At 35.9% G+C, this 20,811-nt stretch overlaps 2 protein-coding genes across 12 annotated transcripts; one reads left to right on the top strand and one right to left on the bottom strand.

The window, feature by feature from the left end:
- Nucleotides 1–83: 83 nt before the first annotated feature.
- Nucleotides 84–16,368, bottom strand: cdcp1b (CUB domain containing protein 1b). Its single transcript, XM_058753440.1, has 9 exons — nucleotides 15,835–16,368; nucleotides 11,533–11,748; nucleotides 11,100–11,456; nucleotides 5,792–6,157; nucleotides 5,441–5,638; nucleotides 4,030–4,395; nucleotides 3,215–3,571; nucleotides 3,012–3,099; nucleotides 84–2,016 (listed from the first exon to the last, which is right to left on the bottom strand). The coding sequence occupies exons 1-9, from the start codon at nucleotides 15,896–15,898 to the stop codon at nucleotides 1,470–1,472; spliced, it is 2,559 nt and encodes an 852-aa protein (XP_058609423.1). The 5' UTR covers nucleotides 15,899–16,368; the 3' UTR covers nucleotides 84–1,469.
- limd1b (LIM domains containing 1b) lies at nucleotides 15,830–20,744 on the top strand. Of its 11 annotated transcripts, none has more exons than XM_058753452.1 (11): nucleotides 16,459–16,491; nucleotides 16,747–16,890; nucleotides 17,243–17,304; nucleotides 17,756–17,862; nucleotides 18,170–18,267; nucleotides 18,947–19,048; nucleotides 19,520–19,587; nucleotides 19,670–19,732; nucleotides 19,836–19,966; nucleotides 20,215–20,266; nucleotides 20,421–20,744. In XM_058753452.1, the coding sequence occupies exons 5-11, from the start codon at nucleotides 18,234–18,236 to the stop codon at nucleotides 20,499–20,501; spliced, it is 531 nt and encodes a 176-aa protein (XP_058609435.1). In that variant the 5' UTR covers nucleotides 16,459–16,491; nucleotides 16,747–16,890; nucleotides 17,243–17,304; nucleotides 17,756–17,862; nucleotides 18,170–18,233; the 3' UTR covers nucleotides 20,502–20,744. The 11 variants fall into 11 exon arrangements, with proteins under 11 accessions (XP_058609426.1, XP_058609435.1, XP_058609425.1 ...); XM_058753444.1 differs by lacking the exon at nucleotides 18,170–18,267 and adding an exon at nucleotides 16,647–16,702 and having other exon boundaries at nucleotides 16,467–16,491; nucleotides 16,787–16,890; XM_058753447.1 differs by lacking the exon at nucleotides 18,170–18,267 and adding an exon at nucleotides 16,650–16,702 and having other exon boundaries at nucleotides 16,469–16,491; nucleotides 16,839–16,890.
- The last annotated feature ends 67 nt before the right edge of the window (nucleotides 20,745–20,811 follow it).

The following is a 20,811-nucleotide window of genomic DNA, read 5'->3' as shown; positions in this document are numbered from 1 at the left end:
GTCTGTGCATATTTCTCTCGTGATTCAGACAAGACAACTTTTTCACTGAAGAAAGCAATATTACATATCACAGAAAGCAATGGTTTGAAATTGACATTTTATTGATGAAATTATTTCTTACAAATACACAACTTTTTTCATCAGTAATTGATGGACAGGAGTGGCGTGGATTATTCTGACGTTTTTATCAGCTGTTTGGATTCTCTGCAGAGGAGCCATTGGTGAGCAAGTGATGGTAAAGTTCTCTAAATCTGTTCTGATGAACAAACTCATCTATATCTTGAATGGCTTGAGTGCGAGTAAGTTTTCAGCAGTTTTTCATTTTTTTGGGAGAATATTCCTTTAAGACTATTGAAATCTGGGTACCTGATAAAATGCAGTTGAACGATGATTATTTCAGATTGCTAGCTTTGTTACTTGTTTATTTTCTAACAAACTAAATGTCTAGCCTGAGACAACCTGAACAGATATTTTTATCTCAAAGTATATCAAATATATGCCTGTATTCTGCAGATTTCCGCAGAATTGAGATGCTTATTACATATTCATTAAATATTTTGACTAATTTGCCTTTCACTTGCCATTGAGTTTTAATTTGCCAGCTCCATTTATCACATTTTACCTACATTTTTGCGTGATATTGGTTATTGGTTGATAAGAAAGATTTATCATTATTTATTATTCTCATTTGTACATTTAAATGTCTTTACGATCATCTATCATAAATGCAGTCAAATGTAGTCTCAAATATACATTTTTCATACAGTGCTTTATATAATGCTGTGATACTTAGCTTGGGTTTTAGCACGTAATAAATGATTTGTAGTTTTTGTTTTGTTTAGTTTTTTTAGACAAAATGGAGTACTTTAATATCAGCTATTTATTGTTTACTGAGCATGACATCCCTAATTTTACCATGTTAAATGCATTTTAACATCTATTCCAGAGAGTTCTGCTGATATTTCTTCAAATCCATTGCAGAAAATGTGAAAACTCTGCATCTGATTATCATTCTGAACAGAGTGGAACATCTATTAAAATACCTGAGAATTTATTTTAGGAATGAATGAAGTAAACATACAGAAATGAATAAACACATACGAAACCTGTAACCTGGAGACATTCACTGCTAAAACAAAAAATATCCAATAGAGAAAAGTCACGGCACACTTCCACCAGGGGTTCGGCTCTCAAACGGCTCCGACAAGAGCGTTAATTCTGTACATTCAGGCTACAAGCCCAATAAAAACCTTTAAAACTGAATTTTTAATAAAATATACATGCAAGATACACACACGACCACTAGGGCGGCGAGAGAGAGAGTGGCCTTTTTCCATTAGTTCAAAGCTGTACATAAAAACATTGTCTTTGTATGCGCACATGCACAGGCTTGCAGCCAATGGCTTTTCTGCTCTCCCAATAAAATTTGACAGTTTTTGGCGAGCAGGCACATAATCATATCCTCATCCTCACATGGCCTCCTCATATTCTGGCTCAGTATGAGTATCCGAGTCTGAATCCATTTGCGGTTGTAGTCTGGACTCATCAGCAGACAGACGAATGGGATTTATATCCCCGACACTCTTGAAAGTGTTCAGCGCGTTATCCATCATCCTACGATCTTCGAATCCTAAGCTTCCCTGCGATACGAGCGGCGAGCGAGGCCTCGGCAGGTTAAAGGTGTTGGGTGGGTTTAGGAAAGGCTGAAATGCATCTCCTTCTCTTCTGTCCAGCGCATATTCAGCAGATGAATCAGTAGCTGCCGGGACGGAGTCCGTGGGGCCCATGAACGGATGGTATGCGTCCACCTGATGTCCATTGCTCCAGGCTCCGTTGTCAACCTCTGCAGGTTGGTTCTTGTCCGAGTGTCTGTACATTGTGGGGTCATCGATAGAGGCGTAGACGTGGGACTCATTGTCTGTTCTGGACTTTGGGAAGCCGGCATTACCCGGGAGGACAGGTTTCCCTCTGGGCATATAGATGGAGGACCTGTTGGTCTTGGGTTTGTTTTTCCTTCTAAAAAAGAAGAAAATAGTTTGAAAATGTTAATTATTCCTAACCGTACACAATCAGGACTAAACTTTAAGTCCTAGGCTACATATTTTAATTCTAGGTTTATGTTTGTCAGTTGAAAACATCTGAATATCTGCAAAATTATTCAAAATATATCAACAAGCAACTTAATTCAGCTTTGTTCAGAATAGCATACTACTATACTTTACTATTATTGCAGTATGTAGTATATATACTAACTTTTTTGTATGCATTTAATACATCTAATTGCCAAAAGTTATGTCTGTTTGCACAAAATTGGATGAAAAAAAGCAAAGAACAGTATAATTATTGCAAGGAATGCACAAAATTAAACATGGCATGCAGTGATGTCATTTGACAATGTTTAAAAGAGTGTTAATTTACAATAAGTAATAGACTATTATACTTTTTACTAAAATATTTGTTAATATTTTCCCCTTTGATTTAACTTATTTAATTTAGTTACAGTTTTAATAATTGTGTGTTTTTGTCTTTTAATTTTATGTCGATATAGCTTTTATACATTTTTTCAAGCTAAACTAAATGTTGGTAACTAGATGAAATAAAAATGTATTTCAAATAATGTCATTTTTATAACTGTTTTTAGATACCAATAATAACAGGTTTGAAATGTTGCATATGCAAAACTATAAAATATTCAAATTAATTTCATAGAGAAAAATGTTTTGTACTATTAAAACTAGTAAAAATCTATATATTCCATTCTGAATACTGCCATAACTATCTAGCAGCTAGCTTATGATTTTTCATTTATTTTGTAATTGAACTCCACTATCTGTATGCATGATGCAGTTTACATTTTAATTTAAATATGTATTTTATTTTATTGCCTGATTTAGGGCAGCCGACACAATTATCCATTTGTTGCAGAAAAAAAAAAAAATTTTATGCCCTAGCTAGACATTATTCATGATGAAAAAGTTTGACAACAAATACCAAAGAAAATTCAGACTCACTTTCGAATGACGCACACGACTATAAGTGTGACGATTATCAACAACAGCAGCACTCCGACTATAGCCAAGATAATGCCCAGCAACTTCTCTGTAAAAACAGTAGGAATTATTATCTTTTACTGTAATACTAGTAATAATAACACAATGTAGAATGTGATCAATTATCAAATGAAGACAAAATTTGAAATGAACCCTTTGCTTACTGGTTTCCTTCTGCAGACTGATCTTTGAGAGCACAGCGAAGCGGTCGCTCTTGGGCTCACAGTTGGACATGTTCAGGTAGAAGCTCTGCTGTTGGACAAAGGGACTGGGGAAACTCTGATCTTCTCTCCAGGACTGCGTTTGGCCTTGAGAGTCCAGCGGTCCAATCGAGACCTCGGTGTGGCCTGAGTCACATTTGGGCTTGCTGACGTTGGAGAACAACAGCTCGGCCATGTAATCTTGGGGAATGTAGACGATCCATGAGGCGGATGAGGAAGGATTCATGCTGTCGGGCCAGTTTGGTGTTGCAAGGTACATGGGTCCCGAAATGAGTGGAGATACAGTGTAGATTACATTTTCTGTGAAGAAAACAGAAAGACACGGCTTTGAAACTGTTAGCTCTCTGCTGGGTAAAACCTTTGTTCTTTTTAACTTTCTACTCATCAAAAGCATATTGAAAACTGTAAAATGTCACCACAATGAAAACCACAAAAATGTGCAAATCTTGCAAATCAGAAAAATCTAATAAAAAAATATGCAAATCAGCATATCAGAATGATTTCAGAAGGATCATGTGACACTGAAGACTGGAGTAATGATGCTGAAAATTCAGCATTTCATCACTGGAATAAATTACTCTTTAAAATATATTCAAATAGAAAACTGTTATTGTAAACTCTACTAATATTTTACTATTTTTACTGTATTTTTAATCTAATAAATGCAGGCTTGGTAAGCATACAGTAAGAGACATTCAAAAACACCCCAGAAAATAAAATCAGAATGATTCCAAACTTTTGACCAGTACTGTACTTACCCATGATCTCTGGACTAATGCCAAATTGTAAGAAAGGTTCTTTTTCCTGGCTCAGGTCTTTTATGTTTTTAGGAGTTACGGTGATGGAAACGTTTCCTTTGATTTGGATTTTTTGGATAGTGCCTTCAGCTACAGAGCAAAACTGGCCAATGCTGGAGCCCTCAGTCTCAGATATCAGCAGCGAGACTCTCTCGTTACACTGCTTGTCTGGCAGAGACTGGTGCAGTTTGCTTCCCTTTGGAGACATGAGATCCACGGTGCCTTGATCCTGCAAACGGAGCAGCCAGGTGAACTGATGGAGGGGAAGAGGAAGGCTAGGGTCCAGAGTGGGAATGGTCAGATCACGGGCAGACACACTGGGACAGTCTATAATTAAATGGAGAAAAAGGGAAGACGACGAACAAATTATAATAATGTGGTGAATGAATCTCAAAATGATTATGTCAGGATTGTGATTTAATGACTATATAAATCACTTCTGCAAGGGATCAAAGGCTGCTGATAGATTTGTTGCATGTTGACACTGGACAGATGGATTTTCTGTAAAGTCTTGCTCATCCACATTCTGGCTTTTTGAAATTGTATTTCAAATTTTGGGGGGTTTTGAATCCATATCTAGCGGGGGTCTAAAATCCTTGGTATACTACTATCCCCAAAAAATGTCATATATTGAACGGTACAAAATAAAAATAAAAACTATCTCCTTTTCCATTCATGAGTTCAATTTGAATTTATTTGGCCACACCCCAAAAGAAGTTGAATTGGAATTCACTGAACTGCAATTCCAAGAAATTCAACGCAGGTTGTGCATTCTGGGAAATTAAGTGGTCTTCTGGGTTATTATCATTAACTTAATTACAACAATAAAACATTTTCATTACTTGAAATAAAATAAATTTGGTTTTGTGTCTGAATTTTGTAACCGAAATACAAAAAAATAAAATAAAAAATAAAAATAAATAAATATAAATATATATATATATATATATATATATATATAAAATAAAAGAAGTCAAAACAACATTTCTCATTTTTATTTAGTTTAAGTTAGTGCTAAAATAACTAAAGCTAAAATATAAAACAAAAAAAATCTATCTATCAAATTCTGTTGATTATAAAAATTAGAGCATTTTCATTTTATTACCTTACATTCAAATTATATATTCTGTTTGACGCTGAATTAAAGTTGAGACTACAGGTGACATTACATTCATACCACAAAACAAAAACAGCCAGAGGAGCTGTCAGCACATCAGTTTCAATGACTAGACAAGAGAAGTCTGTGTGATTTTACTAATCTGATGAGTTCAAGCCAGATTAAACAAAGTATTTTTTCCACATCTAAAGATTTTCCTTTTCATTGTATTAGAAGATTCTTTAACATTGTGACATATAATTGAGCTGTAGTCACCTATGACTTTGGTGGCTGTCAGCTGCAGATCCTGCATGGGGCAGTCGAGGAAGGACAGGTCAGCTTTGGTGCCCGCAGGAACCACTATTTTCTCCTGCGTCACAGAGTTCAAGCTCATTTCACAGTACGACTCTGGGTTTTTATTTTCTATTTGCAGACTCAATCCCTCCTTGTTCCAGAGATCCACAGTCCAAAGATCTGAACAGAATAAGAAAACGAACGGCATGTTATTTATCAGCAACTTAGAAGCATGAAATATTCAAGGTACCAAACTGACCCTAAAAAGACCCCACACTAAAAAACAATGAATTCAGACACAAAACCAAATTTATAGGCTCATTTTTTCCTTACATGGAGTCCCACTCCTGAACACCTCCACGTTGAAATTCAAGGAAAGCCCAGAAACATTTGCCACAGACTTTACATCACAGGTGGTCAGAGTCAGGCTGAAATCTCCCTGTTTATTAGCCGGCTGAGTGTCTGTTGGGGCCACTGTGAATGAAGTCTTGTCACCCAGTGCATAATCACACACAACCTTTTTGTTTTGGCATTCTGGTGGAGTGTAATGTTGAAATTGAACAGTAAAATTGTGCATAGGCTTAACAGCAAAGTTCCACTTCATTTTTTGTTCATCGTAGTAGCCTTTGGCATAGTTTGGAGTAAAGAAATCAACAGAAAACGGTCCTCTGGGCAGCCTGACATCCATCTCAACTACTCCTAGAGATGCAAAAAACAAGGAATAAAATGATTGCAAATCAGAAGCTAAACACTAGGGCTGCACGATATATTGCATGCGATTGTTATGCGCATCTCATCAGTAAAGCCGGTTCTGTGATTAGTAATAAATCTCCACCACAATTGCATATAAAATTTCCATCCATTTTGATTACATATTTTTAACTTAAACTAATAAACTTTGTGATGCAAATTTGCCAACCTTATGTAAATGAAATGCATAAGAAACATGTATATGTATTATTAGGCAATAAACCCAATGTACTTAAAATGCATCACATTTACATAATTTTTTATCATAAACCCAACATATTTCATATATTTAATCCTACCCCACCCAATCACACTGTGCTACAACAAAATCTAACTACAACACACAAAAATTAACAGCAAGTCCACCCTGTTATATTATATCAATTTATTAATGCTTCAAAGCATTTGGCTATATATGAGCTAGCAAGACATACTTACTACACAGTGTTCATACATTTGTGTGCAACAACAAAAAGTGCCTTCATATTTACATGCACATTAAGGTTAAACACTATTTTCAAACATTTTTGCCACAATCAACCATACTGCAGAAATAAATGCAAAAAAAAAAATAATTTTAACAGAGTGCAGAAATAAGATCAGTTTCCTCAAGAACTGTGCAAATTTTATTTAGACAGATACATGAGGTAAATCGATGATAACAGTAATGCTTATTTCCAACTCTTGATGGAAATAAATGATCTTTTGATGTTTCATAATGTTGTTTAAACAATGCCACAACACAGCACGTTATGAAAGCTATAGGTGGTCCAATGAAATATTAGAGTGTGCAACTCCTTTTTGGACAGGCTATGTAAAGTCGACTCCAACACATCCTAAAGACTTTCAATAGGGATTAGGTCAGGACTCTGTGGTGGACAATCTTTCACAGTTTGAGTCCGATGAATCTTGACACTGTTATCCTGGAATATAGACATGGGTATGACTTCCGACCTGGTTGTTTGAGAAATAAAACGCTACACACTGCATCAGTTATGGCTAAAAGTATTGTTGCCAAACACACAACATGCCAGAAACATATTAATCACTTCAAGTAATGAGTCAATCCTTAAATATCAAGTATTTACTCCATTCTAATCCAGACAGCGACCTTTTTTGGCCTGGCAGTATAAAATAAGAATTGAATGTATAGCCAGTTATTTTGAACTATACTACCTTAAGGAGAAGAGAATTCTGAAGGAACTGAAAACAGCCAAACTTAAAAACAAGAGCACTCGTGTTGTTCCAGGATGGTCAAGTGGCTTGATTTCACTTGCACTGCATTTAAAAAACAAAAAAACAAAAAACATTTTACAAGAAAACACCATTTCAGTATTTTACTTCAAAATGTCATATTTTTTAAATGTATTAATCAATCTTTCTTTGTAATTATTTGTACTTATAGATAGTTCACCCAAAAATGAAAATTCATCATTTAGTCAAGTAGTTCCAAGTACCTCAAGTAGTTCCAAACCTCTATGAATGTCTTTGTTTTGTTGAACACAAAGGAAGATATTCTGAAGAATGTAGGAAACAGAGCAGTTCTGGGGCACCATTGACTTCCATAGTATTTTTTATTTTTTTCCCCCTACTATGGAAGTCAATGGTGCCCCAAAACAGCCTGGTAACAAACTTTCTTCAAAATATCTTCCTTTGTGTTCGGCAGAACAAAGAAATTCATACAGGTTTGGAACTACTTGAGGGTGAGTAAATGATGACAGAATGTTCATTTTTGGGTGAACTATCCCTTTAACAAAAAAGACAGATATAATGAGATTAGGTTTATTAATACAATAAATACAAAATGTGTGACAGATATTACAAATGCATTAACCTCCCAAAAACAATTTTGAGGCAAGGCGGGCGTGTCCAGAAGTGTGTTCTGTAGAGTTTAGCTCCAACACACCTGCCTGGGATTTCCAGTAAGACTTTGTTTTTGTTTGAAAATCCCTAAAAACCTTGATTAGCTGATTCAGGTGTGTTTAAAGGGAGAGTTCAACCAAAAATGAAAATTCTGTCATTAATTACTCACCTTCATGTCATTCCAAACCCGTAAGACCTTCGTTCATCTTTGGAACACACGTTAAGATATTTTTTGATGAAATCCAAGAGCTTTCTGACCCTCCATAGAGAGCAATGCAACTACCACATTCAAGGCCCAGAAATGTAGTAAGGACATCAATTAAATACTCCATGTGACATCAGTGGTTCAACCGTAATTTTACGAAGTTACGTGAATACCTTTTGTGTGCAAAGAAAATGAAAATAATCATTATTCAACAATTCTCCTCCAAACAGGGGCGTCATGCACTCATTATTTTTGAGGGGGCACGAGTGAAGAGAGGGGGGGTTGGGGGTCAGGCTAGTAAAGTTACACGCAGACGTCAGCAGAATCACACGTGTATGTTGTTTACATGCAGAGGTACTCTCGATAATGGCGGAGGACATGATTTGGAGAAGAATTGTTGGATGAAGTCATTATTTTTCATTCTTTGCACACAAAAAGTATTCTTGCAGCTTTGTAAAATTATGGTTGAACCACTGATGTAACATGGACTGTTTTACTGATGTCCTTACAACGTTTCTGGGTGTGGGAACATTTCAGTTGCGTTACTGTCTATGCAGGGTTAGAGAGCTCTCGGATTTCATAAAAAATATTTTAATTTGTTTTCCAAAGGTCTTGTGGGTTTGGAACGACATGAGGGTGAGTAATTAATGACAGAAGTTTCATTTTTGGCTGAACTATCCCTTTAAACTTTACTCTGCATTGCCATTTGTAACACCTGAATCTTTGTTCTGCAGTGAGGGGCTACTGTGCCAATGTGCCATTTCTCAAATGAACTGTAGAGAACAAGCTTGTTAAGAAATTTTTTTGAAATCAATGTACTTAAATCTTTAAGTGGACTGAACTTGTAAAACAGTTACCAATACTCAAGTTTTCATACTAACTTCTAGTTACCTCTACTAAGAGATAGTGAGTTTTATCAAATCAAAAATGAGCTAATTTTCTGCATACTACACATACATGGGCAAACCGAGACTGTGATGCCAATAAGAAAATTAACATAACTATCAATGTAAATATATCCATAAGACATTTATAATGTAAAAAGAGCAGGTTGACATACTCTTACCACATATTCTTTAGTGAGTGTCTCCATGTCTTCATTGAGGTAGATACTTGGGCTCCTCGGGATGTAATTGCAGTTGATTTTAGTCTTCATTCTCAAACATGCAGAACAACAAGATCCCAAAAACACGACATTAGTCATTGATTTACTCAGACATAAAGCTAAAGCCAAGTTAAAAATCTCGCTCTCGCAACTAATGCTGTAACTATACAATAAACAGTAAGGCTGTTATATATATATATATATATATATATATATATATATATATTTTTTAAATAATACATTTTTAATGATATTATTTTTCTTCTCCAGTTTGCTGAAATACAAACATTTAAACAGTGGATGTCATTACTTGTTTTTTTAAGACTAATTTATTCGAAATTACATTACATATTGAAGAACGGCTTAAGTAAAAAATATAATGAATGTCATCTAGTGCATATATTTAGCAAAATTATCCTCTTTATTCATTTATTTTTTTCTAGTTAAGTAACAAGTTTAGAGTTTATACTCACTCAATGGATTTCTGTGACTTTGCCGTTTCTTTGACGTCTTGAAACTCTGACTGAGCGATTACATGAGATATGATTCATTCTGGTAGGACATTGTTTCTTTCAACACCTTCTGATGATTGTTCATGTTTATTTGCTGTGGTAACTAGAAGTAAAGAGGAAGATATGATCGGTTCATGCGAGTTCTGCACTGCTTCTTGTACTGAGGCGCTAAAATTATCTTTCACATAACATTTAACACTGTATTTACTGTTTAACTTTAGTGATACAATTGACAGAATCTGAAATCTGACACTTTCATATCACAAGTAACAAAGCTTACTGTGATTTATTGTGTTTCATTAAGTTTTGTTCACACATCAAGTGAAAACAGCATCTATCGATTCTTAGGATTTACAATGAGATCACTGTCACAATGAGAAACGATTAAAATCGAAAAACAGATTTTAACCCAGCCCTATAACCATTAGCTAGCTAATGAAATAAACTATAGGCCGTGCATTGATATGTGTAATACGATATCACTAATAATACATGTATATGAAATCTATCAAGTAATATACACTGATTACAGATAAGATATATCTTACCTTGCAAATAGATTATGATCCATTGCTGCTCCAATGCAAAATGGTGAGGAGAAGCAGAAGAACGCTTCTTCTGGCGCTGATTTTTTTGAATTTGTACGTGCATTACCAAAGCCGCTTTAGACACGCCATTGTGTAGTACCGCAACCTACCGACTGGAGTTTGGTAAACGATTCCATTCGTATGTAAACCGATCTCATGCAATTTAACTAATTGGACCTGACTTGTTTTTAGAGCCAGCTGTATTTAAACCCTATTCATTATTTTTAACTAATTACATCTAATAGATTTGACAGTTAACAGATTTATATTGATTCTAAGTAATCAGAGTACATAAATAAAAAATAAAAAAACGATTATTTAAATAAAATCAAATAGATGCAAATACTTAATAAAAAATTGTGCCAAGAATCATCGCAATATCATGTTCAATATCACAGGCGATTCATCTGTGATTCTGAGCGTCAATTGCGTAGCTTGTCGGTCAACTACAGCTCTGTGTATTAAATGCCACTCCATTTGAAAACAGGTGATGGAGATTTATTAATAATCACAGAACCGGCTTTACTGACGAGATGCGCATGACAATCGCATGCAATATATCGTTCAGCCCTACTAAACACTAATGAAAATGTTCTTGTTTCAAATCACTACTTCTAACCTGTTGCTGTTGGTCCCATGGACACTTTGAAGTCAGATGGGTTCAGGTCTGTACCTCTGGGAACCTCCAGAGTCACTCGACCTCTATACAAGACCTGGATACGGCTGATGGTACCATTCCGACAGAACGAGCCGATGTTGGCCGGTCCTGTGCGCTGGTATACGGTGATGGTGTAGGTGTGTTTGTCTGGACAAGATTCTGAAGGCTTGATCTGTCTCATTCCTGGAGATGGGAAGTCCAGCTGGAACACCTTGCCTGGCTGAACCTTCAGATCCCAGGTGAAGGTTCTGGTGAACTCCAGGAATCGTGTCGAATCCGGATGCACTGCAATGATGCTGCAGTCTGTTGTTAAGCAATCTGTGTAGAGATTTAAGTGATTTAGAAGGTGATTTGTATCAAATGGATAATTCAGACTCTGCATGTTGTTACTCACCGATTTCTTGGTTGATCTCCACATTAAAGACGTCCCCCGGCTGAGAGCAGTTGAAAGTCACGGTGGTGGGCTGAGCTTCAGTAAGTCTGAGGTTGGAGTTACAGGTCTGAGATGGACCTTCATCCTTACACATGCTACAGTTCAGACCATGTCCTGGCTTCTTGCTGAAGATTACGATAGTGCCAGAGTCAGCGGTCACATCTATTTGATAACATTCTGCAAAAAAAAAAGAAATAATTAAATAATATTTTTATATGCATTTTACAAAATTAGAGGAATGCACAGTAATGTATTATTTTATATTTATGATTTACAGTGAGGAAAATAAGTATTTGAACACCCTGCTATTTTGCAAGTTCTCCCACTTAGAAATCATGGAGGGGTCTGAAATTGTCATCGTAGGTGCATGTCCACTGTGAGAGACATAATCTAAAAAAAAAATCCAGAAATCACAATGTATGATTTTTAACTATTTATTTGTATGATACAGCTGCAAATAAGTATTTGAACACCTGTCTATCAGCTAGAATTCTGACCCTCAAAGACCTGTTAGTCTGCCTTTAAAATATCCACCTCCACTCCATTTATTATCCTAAATTAGATGCACCTGTTTGAGGTCGTTAGCTGCATAAAGACACCTGTCCACCCCATACAATCAGTAAGAATCCAACTACTAACATGGCCAAGACCAAAGAGCTGTCCAAAGACACTAGAGACAAAATTGTACACCTCCACAAGGCTGGAAAGGGCTACGGGAAATTGCCAAGCAGCTTGGTGAAAAAGGTCCACTGTTGGAGCAATCATTAGAAAATGGAAGAAGCTAAACATGACTGTCAATCTCCCTCGGACTGGGGCTCCATGCAAGATCTCACCTTGTGGGGTCTCAATGATCCTAAGAAAGGTGAGAAATCAGCCCAGAACTACACGGGAGGAGCTGGTCAATGACCTGAAAAGAGCTGGGACCACCGTTTCCAAGGTTACTGTTGGTAATACACTAAGGCGTCATGGTTTGAAATCATGCATGGCACGGAAGGTTCCCCTGCTTAAACCAGCACATGTCCAGGCCCGACTTAAGTTTGCCAATGACCATTTGGATGATCCAGAGGAGTCATGGGAGAAAGTCATGTGGTCAGATGAGACCAAAATAGAACTTTTGGTCATAATTCCACTAAACGTGTTTGGAGGAAGAAGAATGATGAGTACCATCCCTACTGTGAAGCATGGGGTGGTAGCATCATGCTTTGGGGTGTTTTTCTGCACATGGGACAGGCGACTGCACTGTATTAAGGAGAGGATGACCGGGGCCATGTATTGCGAGATTTTGGGGAACAACCTCCTTCCCTCAGTTAGAGCATTGAAGATGGGTCGAGGCTGGGTCTTCCAACATGACAATGACCCGAAGCACACAGCCAGGATAACCAAGGAGTGGCTCTGTAAGAAGCATATCAAGGTTCTGGCGTGGCCTAGCCAGTCTCAGACCTAAACCCAATAGAGAATCTTTGGAGGAGCTCAAACTCCTTGTTTCTCAGCGACAGGCCAGAAACCTGACTGATCTAGAGAAGATCTGTGTGGAGGAGTGGGCCAAAATCCCTCCTGCAGTGTGTGCAAACCTGGTGAAAAACTACAGGAAACGTTTGACCTCTGTAATTGCAAACAAAGGCTACTGTACCAAATATTAACATTGATTTTCTCAGGTGTTCAAATACTTATTTGCAGCTGTATCATACAAATAAATAGTTAAAAATCATACATTGTGATTTCTGGATTTTTTTTTTAGATTATGTCTCTCATAGTGGACATGCACCTACGATGACAATTTCAGACCCCTCCATGATTTCTAAGTGGGAGAACTTTCAAAATAGCAGGGTGTTCAAATACTTATTTTCCTCACTGTATGTATTTAGAAACATACATACATAAATACATATGATTAAATTAATAACAATTAAATGTTTTATTAAAATGAATTAAATATTAATATTTTATATAATAAAATGTTACAACAATTTAAATAAAAATAAATCTAAAAACATATATAAAAAATATATATATTTTTTATTTTTGATATTTGTTGCTATTATCTTGAAATGACTTTCCATTTTTTTGTATGTGTTTCTCTCTCTCTTTCTCTCTCATTTTTGATTGACTTTTTGTTTATTGGTTTTATATTATTTTTGCTTTTTGTGAACAGGCCTTTATTTGGACTTATTCAATTAGAAAAATGATGCAATAAAATTCAAATCAAGCATTTAATTCACCTGTTCTTGGACACAGAGTTGCCCTACAAAACGATCAATACACAGCCACGTAAATGAACAGCTTGAATAAAGCAGAGAGCTGTAACCCACAGGAAAGCAAACAGAAAATAGAAACACAAAGAACTGATTCACACAAGGTGAAAGTTTGAACAGGAAGAGTCCATGAACGAACATAGCTGTACGTTACACTACACATGTCAGACATTTTGGGATCCTCCCTAATTAAGAAAAAATAAAAATAAAAAGTACCTTGCCCAATGCCCATAATAACTCTTTGGTGCATGATAGAACGTCCATATGCGTCATATAGTGCCTATTAGAAATTAGGCTTAGATGTTGGTTGGTAAAGTCGTCTTTGTTCAAACGTTGGTCAAATGCATCGAGATCTCATACCTCACTTGATCGAAAGACGTTCACAAGTTTAGACATGATTTCGATTGCACAAATCTAACTTTCAACAAGACAGAAGCAACCAAGCAGAAGAGAAACATCCAGACTGTCTCACATTACACCATATGGATGAACACAACATCCGCAAATATTTACTCATGTTTGTGACAACAACAGTCAGCGAACACACACCTCTCCAGCCTCTAGTTAAACTAAACTAAATCCATCAATCCAGTCCATCAATCAACATCTTGTAAAGCAGACAAAGTCGCTTGCTTGTAAGAGGTCCATAATAACGTTTCCTGCAGTGAAAAAGTTCATCTCCCGTCGCCTCTCAAAACAAAATTCACCAATAATATAGAACTGTTCTTGCTTGTGGACGGTGCTTGATCTGTTCCTCTCCTAATTCTGAGAAGATGATGTTTTCACTGGATAAAGCAATATTATGGATAGAGAATTTGGCCAGATTCAATGGTTTAAAGTTAAAAATGTCTTCATGATGGATTTGTTTCGTACAAACACACAGCTTTTCACTTCTCAAGATGTTAATTGATGGACTTATCAGCTGTTTGGACTCTCATTCTGACGGCACCCATTCACTGCAGAGGATCTATTGATGAGCAAGTGATGTAATGCAACATTTCTCCATATCTGTTCCGATGAAGAAAAACTCATTTACATCTTGGATAGCCTGAAACTGAGTATATTTTCAACAAATTGGTAAAGTTTTCCTTTAACCAAGTTATTTGTTTAACATAACTGTTAAAGTTGTATGTGGAAGATATACAATGGAAATCCCACATGTGAGTTTGTTTTGATGTACATCCATGGCATTGAAAAATGCAAAAATCTGTCACCCAAACTTTCAAATAACCCATTAAACTAGACGTCACAGATGCTCCAGAATTTATAATTCTCACGTATATCTGCACAGGAAAATTTTACAAATCACACTTTTAGCTCTTTTTAATCATTCAAAAATCACAGCTCTGACTGTCAATACATCAGCAACACTTTGAAGGTCACTTTCCACGCTGGGAAAATATGAAAGTCCATTGTCCCTAAAGCTGAAATGTCAATAGAAAAGCAAACATTGACATTCTCAGACATGCATTTCACTATAGAGAAAACAGTGAAAGTCTTATGCTTTTCCCTCCCTGCCCAAGAGCATGTTACAGTAAACCGCCCTCCATTCGTACAGTAACAGATTGTTAGTCAATAATTAACAAGTTATTTTTCACAGCATCTGTCATAAATGCAAATGACAGTGCTAATTTTTATACTAGGCCATGAGGGAGGCCAGATTCAGATCTGCTGCGAAGAACAGTAGATATTAGTCATTTTATATACATTAATGTAAACAATTTGCTATCAATACCCATCATGCATTTCCCTGGTTCAATGAAATTAAATGTCTCACAATAAAAACGCAACATACTTTAAAACAACAAACCCTCACAGTAGCCCACACTGTAAAATCATTAGCCTACACCAGATCAGTTTTTAAGCTTTTAATGTCAAACATTTATATATTTCATAGTCTATATTTCAATTGCTCGGAATATTAAACCTTAATTAACGACTAATAAACGAAAAATGACAGTGACCAGTATGGTAAAAACGTGTTTGGGGTGTTGCTTCTTTGTAGACTCACCTGAGAGTTTGTGAATCTGCAGTAAAATCAATCCAATGAACACTGGAAACACGCACGAGCCCATCGTTCTCCTTCAGAGGTTCCGGAACTTTCCAAAGTAATGTGTATGTGTGTGTGTGTGTGTGTGTGTGTGTGTTTTTAAATCGTTGTTTGATTTTAAATCCTTAAATCGTGCATGGTGGATTGAGTTTGACGACAAAGTCAGGCGCTTCCTGATTCTGATACCTGTTGTGCTCAGACAAGGGCGTGCGCGCGCGCAAATTACCTGTCCAAACTTGCGTTCGGGATCCACCAGCTGGAAAAATGCGATTGCATTATTCAAGAAACAGTTTAACTTACAGTAGCCGAAGAGAATCTGATAGATCCAGGAGATTTAATCATAAATTCACGCACAAATCAGGAAATAAGAGATTAACACTTCATTCACGTTTTCAGAGACAAAATCTACCCGATTTAACGTCTGTGATAGTTCACGTTTACATGATAAACTAACGTGATTTTTTGTTTTCCTCAGTCAAGATTGATTCAGCCCTGTATGAGGACATCGCGTAATATTCATTAGCCAAGCGGCCCGGAAGATTATCTAGAGAACGTCACAAGCGATTAATATTCATGAGCCAATCCCTCACTGTGGCAGGATGCGTAATTTCGCCCAGGGTAGTTTAGAAGTTGTCGTTGACTGTTATTAAACCTATCTTTAAATTATGTTGCATTATTTTAATTATTATACTGTGTTAATGTCTCAAAATGTGTCAAATAAATGTGATTTTAGTTATGCAAATTTTGTTCTCACTTACTATTGTGCTTTCAAGTAGCCCTGTGAGTCATCTGCACATGCCCGTGGAAAAGAAAGATACATTTCTGAAAGGTATACATAATTAATTCACAATTTGCTAACCTTTTTTGCACCAGAGACAAAATCAGCATTCAATAGCCAGCGCTCAATCAGCAGAAACCTGTGGGAATGAGAAAATCATATTCAGGCAATGGATGTTGTGATGCAGATTTCCTGGCCTGACTGAAACAAGAGAGAAAATGCAGAAGACAACATAAGGAGTAAGTGTTATTTTACACACACACACACACACACACACACACGCACACACACACACACACACACACACATATTTTAATTATTATCTTTTTAAACTATTTAAACTCCCTTTTGTTTTATGTTGTTTTGAAAAATAAATAAATAAATTCTGAAAAGATAATAATTATGGGTTTGTACAATATAATTTTTCAACTATTTAAATATTTATTGACAGTAAATGATTGAATAATCAAATGCATTACACTGTGTAAATATTTCAAGGAAAATGTGTAAAATGAATGTTATTTTGGTTATGCAAATTTTGTTCTCACTTACTATTGTGCATTCAAGTAATGAGTCCGCACATGCTTGCAGACAACAGCATTCCAGTCATTTCAATGCCAACAGCCCGGAGGCATACACAGCACTTTAATAAGGTGAAAGTCACCAAACACAAACAGATAACTAGAATACATAACCCATCCAACAGGTATTACAAAGAGACAACACTTTCATAATGTTTCTTGTTTTGTCTCCCCCTTTCTGATCTCATACATCCATTTAAATACCATTAAGACTATGTGACTGCAGGAAATTGATTACTGAAATGCATTTATTTAGTGTGGAGTATGTCATCTGTGATTGATCATCAAAGCATTCAAATAGAAAATTGTTCCATTAATGCGCTATTGTCTCATAACGTAGCCCTGTGGTTACAGATTTTGACGCCATATAGGAAGGAGCCTTTAAATTACAGTTTCTCACACACTAAAATCTTTCCTACAAGCAAAACACTCGGCGCCATTCTGTCATTTTCCAAAAGAAAGATAAGTTTCTGAAAGGTATAAATAATTAATTCACAATCTGTTAAACCCTTTTTTGCACCAGAGACAAAATCAGCATTCAATAGCCAGCTCTCAATCAGCAGAAACCTGTGGGAATGGGAAATTCATATTCAGGCAATGGATGTTGTGATGCAGAAGACAACATAATGAGTAAGTGTTATTGCACACACACAAATATATTAGGAAGATGTTTCGTAAGAGCATATATTATTTTTTATTTATTTATTTTACTTGCAGTTACTGCAGTAACTCATTTGAACTAGACTGATGTCATCAGTCCCGTGTAATATCTCAGCAGGTCCATGATACACAGCTGTTAGTGATATATATATCATACATATCCATCAATGGCCTTCACAGAGTCTCCTCTCACACACACGCACACACACATATGCTTTAACACATATAAATACACCCTCACACACTGGAGAATTCACAGTATGTTCTCCACTTACAGACAGAGACAGAGTCTGTCTGCAGGAACTGGACATTAGTGACACTTTACTGTCTCTGTCTGGGACATGCAAAAAATGGACACAAACTCTCTATGCTTTGGTAAGGTTCATGTCGTGAATCTAAATGTGGAGTGATGTGAAAATGTTTGCATGTGTATGATGTTTACAGTTCAGTTTATCAATCTGAAGAATTGTTTATGATAGAACACAAGATATTTGCATGTTAAGAATTTCACATCTTAAAGAGCATATATATATATATATATATATATATATAAAAGATTTTATAATTTAATGCAGTTAGATTAGTTAAATAGTTTAATTTCTGTTTCTGGACATGTCAGGGCTTTTGTCTCTTTGTTCAGTAGTGTAACTACAGAGAGATTCTATGTTAAAGTTAAAATGCGGTTACTGCGTCACAATTATACTTTGTTAAAAGTTTAATTATTTATCCATTACAAACATATTCTTTAGTTTAAGTAAGTAAAGAAATAAATAAAAATGTAATTGAATTTGTATTGAATAAATAACTATATATTTTATTTCTTTATAAGCAGAGAGATGAAATAAAGAATCAGAGAATTTAAATCTGATGCACAACCTTGTCATTCAGTTCTTATTTACTGTTTAGTATGGTGTGGTGATACCATGGCACTTTGCATCATGGTACTAAAATTCATATACCATTGTCATTTTTTTATTCTGAAAGTAATTTACACCCCTGCGCGTTGATTATCGGTGAAAAGCAGAATCTTCTGTGTGTTGTGTGCCATCTGCAGGTATGTGCGCGAAGTGCTCTGGAGGTGTTTACGGTGCTGATCAGGCCTGCCAGGCCATGGGACAAGTGTACCATGACAGCTGCTTCACCTGCTGTGTCTGCGGTAAGACTGCAGCTCATGTATCAGTTCAGATGCATGGAAATATTACACAGGGCTGATGACATGAGTATATACACACAAAACACATCAGTGCACCATGGCACAGTACAATTTTTATTTTACAAAAACAAGTGAGAGGGGAAAAAAGTATATTAGAATGCTTTTACATTCCCCCAAGAAACTTAATAGTAAAGAAATGCAAATGTTTCTTGGGGGAACGCAATACTTTTGCGAGTGAATGCAAAGTTTATCAGAGAACGCAATAGAACGTAAATTTTTTTGTCGGAAAAACAGTACTTCTGCAAGAGAATGTAAATGTTTTGCAAGCAAATGCAAGTTTTCCGCATTAATGCAATCATTTTGCTAGAATCTCTTATTTTTCCCTAACCATATGTAGTGCTTCATAACATGCAAATTTTACATGCATCAATAAACTCAATATCATGTGCGTGTTTTCTCTTCTCATCAATGCAGGCCGGAAACTGAAAGGGAAGGCGTTTTATGACTTTTCAGGACGGGTGTTCTGTGAGGAGGATTATTTGGTCTGTGTTTGGTCTTGTTTGCTAATTATTTCTTAAATTAAATTTAGAAGATTGTGCTTTTAATGCTTCCTTTGTTTTGTAGTATTCCAGCGTCAAGCACTTTGCAGAGGTCTGCACATCCTGCGGATATTTAATCACAGACATGGTCAGCCTGAAAACCATTTTGTGTGTTTTAATGGATAGAAAGAATGTTGTTTAATGTTTCCTACCACATGATCCATTAGCACAATGACCTCTGACCCCTTTAGGTGCTCCAGGCTTTGGGAAAGTCCTTCCATCCCGACTGTTTCCGCTGTGTCATCTGTAATGAGACACTGGAGGGACAGGCGTTCAGTGTCGACACACAAAACAAGATATATTGTGTGAAAGATTACCACAGGTGAACAACACGCTGACATGGACACTTACAGTCTGCACAGACAATGGACACACAGTGAATATATAATCTAGTTTTTAATGAATGGTAGATTAAGATCCTTGAGTGTCTGCTGACACTTTTAATTTTTTTTTTCCTTCATATTTTAACCATTTTATTGCCTAGACAAGTGACCCAAATTATAACACGTGAATTTTCTTTGATTGTTATGTCTGATTTATATTTTATTTGGCATAAATTTTATTGTATAGGATTCTGGCACAGACATGTGCTATATGTGAACAGCTCATCCTTCCCAATAAGGTATTTTTCTACAATTTTTATTATTACAATTTTTATTTTGCAGATATCATATGTATTTTTTGACATCATGTGTAATATTTGATATCATATACAGCACATCTATTGGATAAATGATCATGTTTGAAATAGTGATTTGGGTTTTTTATGTACACAGGGTTCAAATGAGATTGTACGAGTGATGTCCATGGGAAAAAGCTACCATGTGGCCTGTTATGAAGGAAAAAGCAACATTTAATCACTGTTCAGTCTGAAGAAATAAGAATTATTCATTGTTTATGTTTTTTGCACCACTGTATTGTTGTTAAGTACTGTGTAATTGATGAATGTTGACATAAAACTTGAATTTAAATACCATATGAAATGTCAAAGTGCCATGATATATTTTTGATACTATATTATTAATAGTATTAATAGCATGTTATTAATTCAACTTGCTACCAAACCAAACTGTGTTGTCAGATAAATAATGGATCCTTAATAATATTTATATTTATATAAGAGATTCTAAACTGGATATTTTCATTTTATTTAAAGAAAAGTTCGAG

Source organism: Onychostoma macrolepis, chromosome 19 (assembly GCF_012432095.1).
Source record: "Onychostoma macrolepis isolate SWU-2019 chromosome 19, ASM1243209v1, whole genome shotgun sequence".
In the NCBI taxonomy this organism is placed as follows: domain Eukaryota; kingdom Metazoa; phylum Chordata; class Actinopteri; order Cypriniformes; family Cyprinidae; genus Onychostoma; species Onychostoma macrolepis.
The sequence above is the reverse complement of the archived record's forward strand: the minus strand, read 5'-3'. Positions and strand labels throughout refer to the sequence as shown.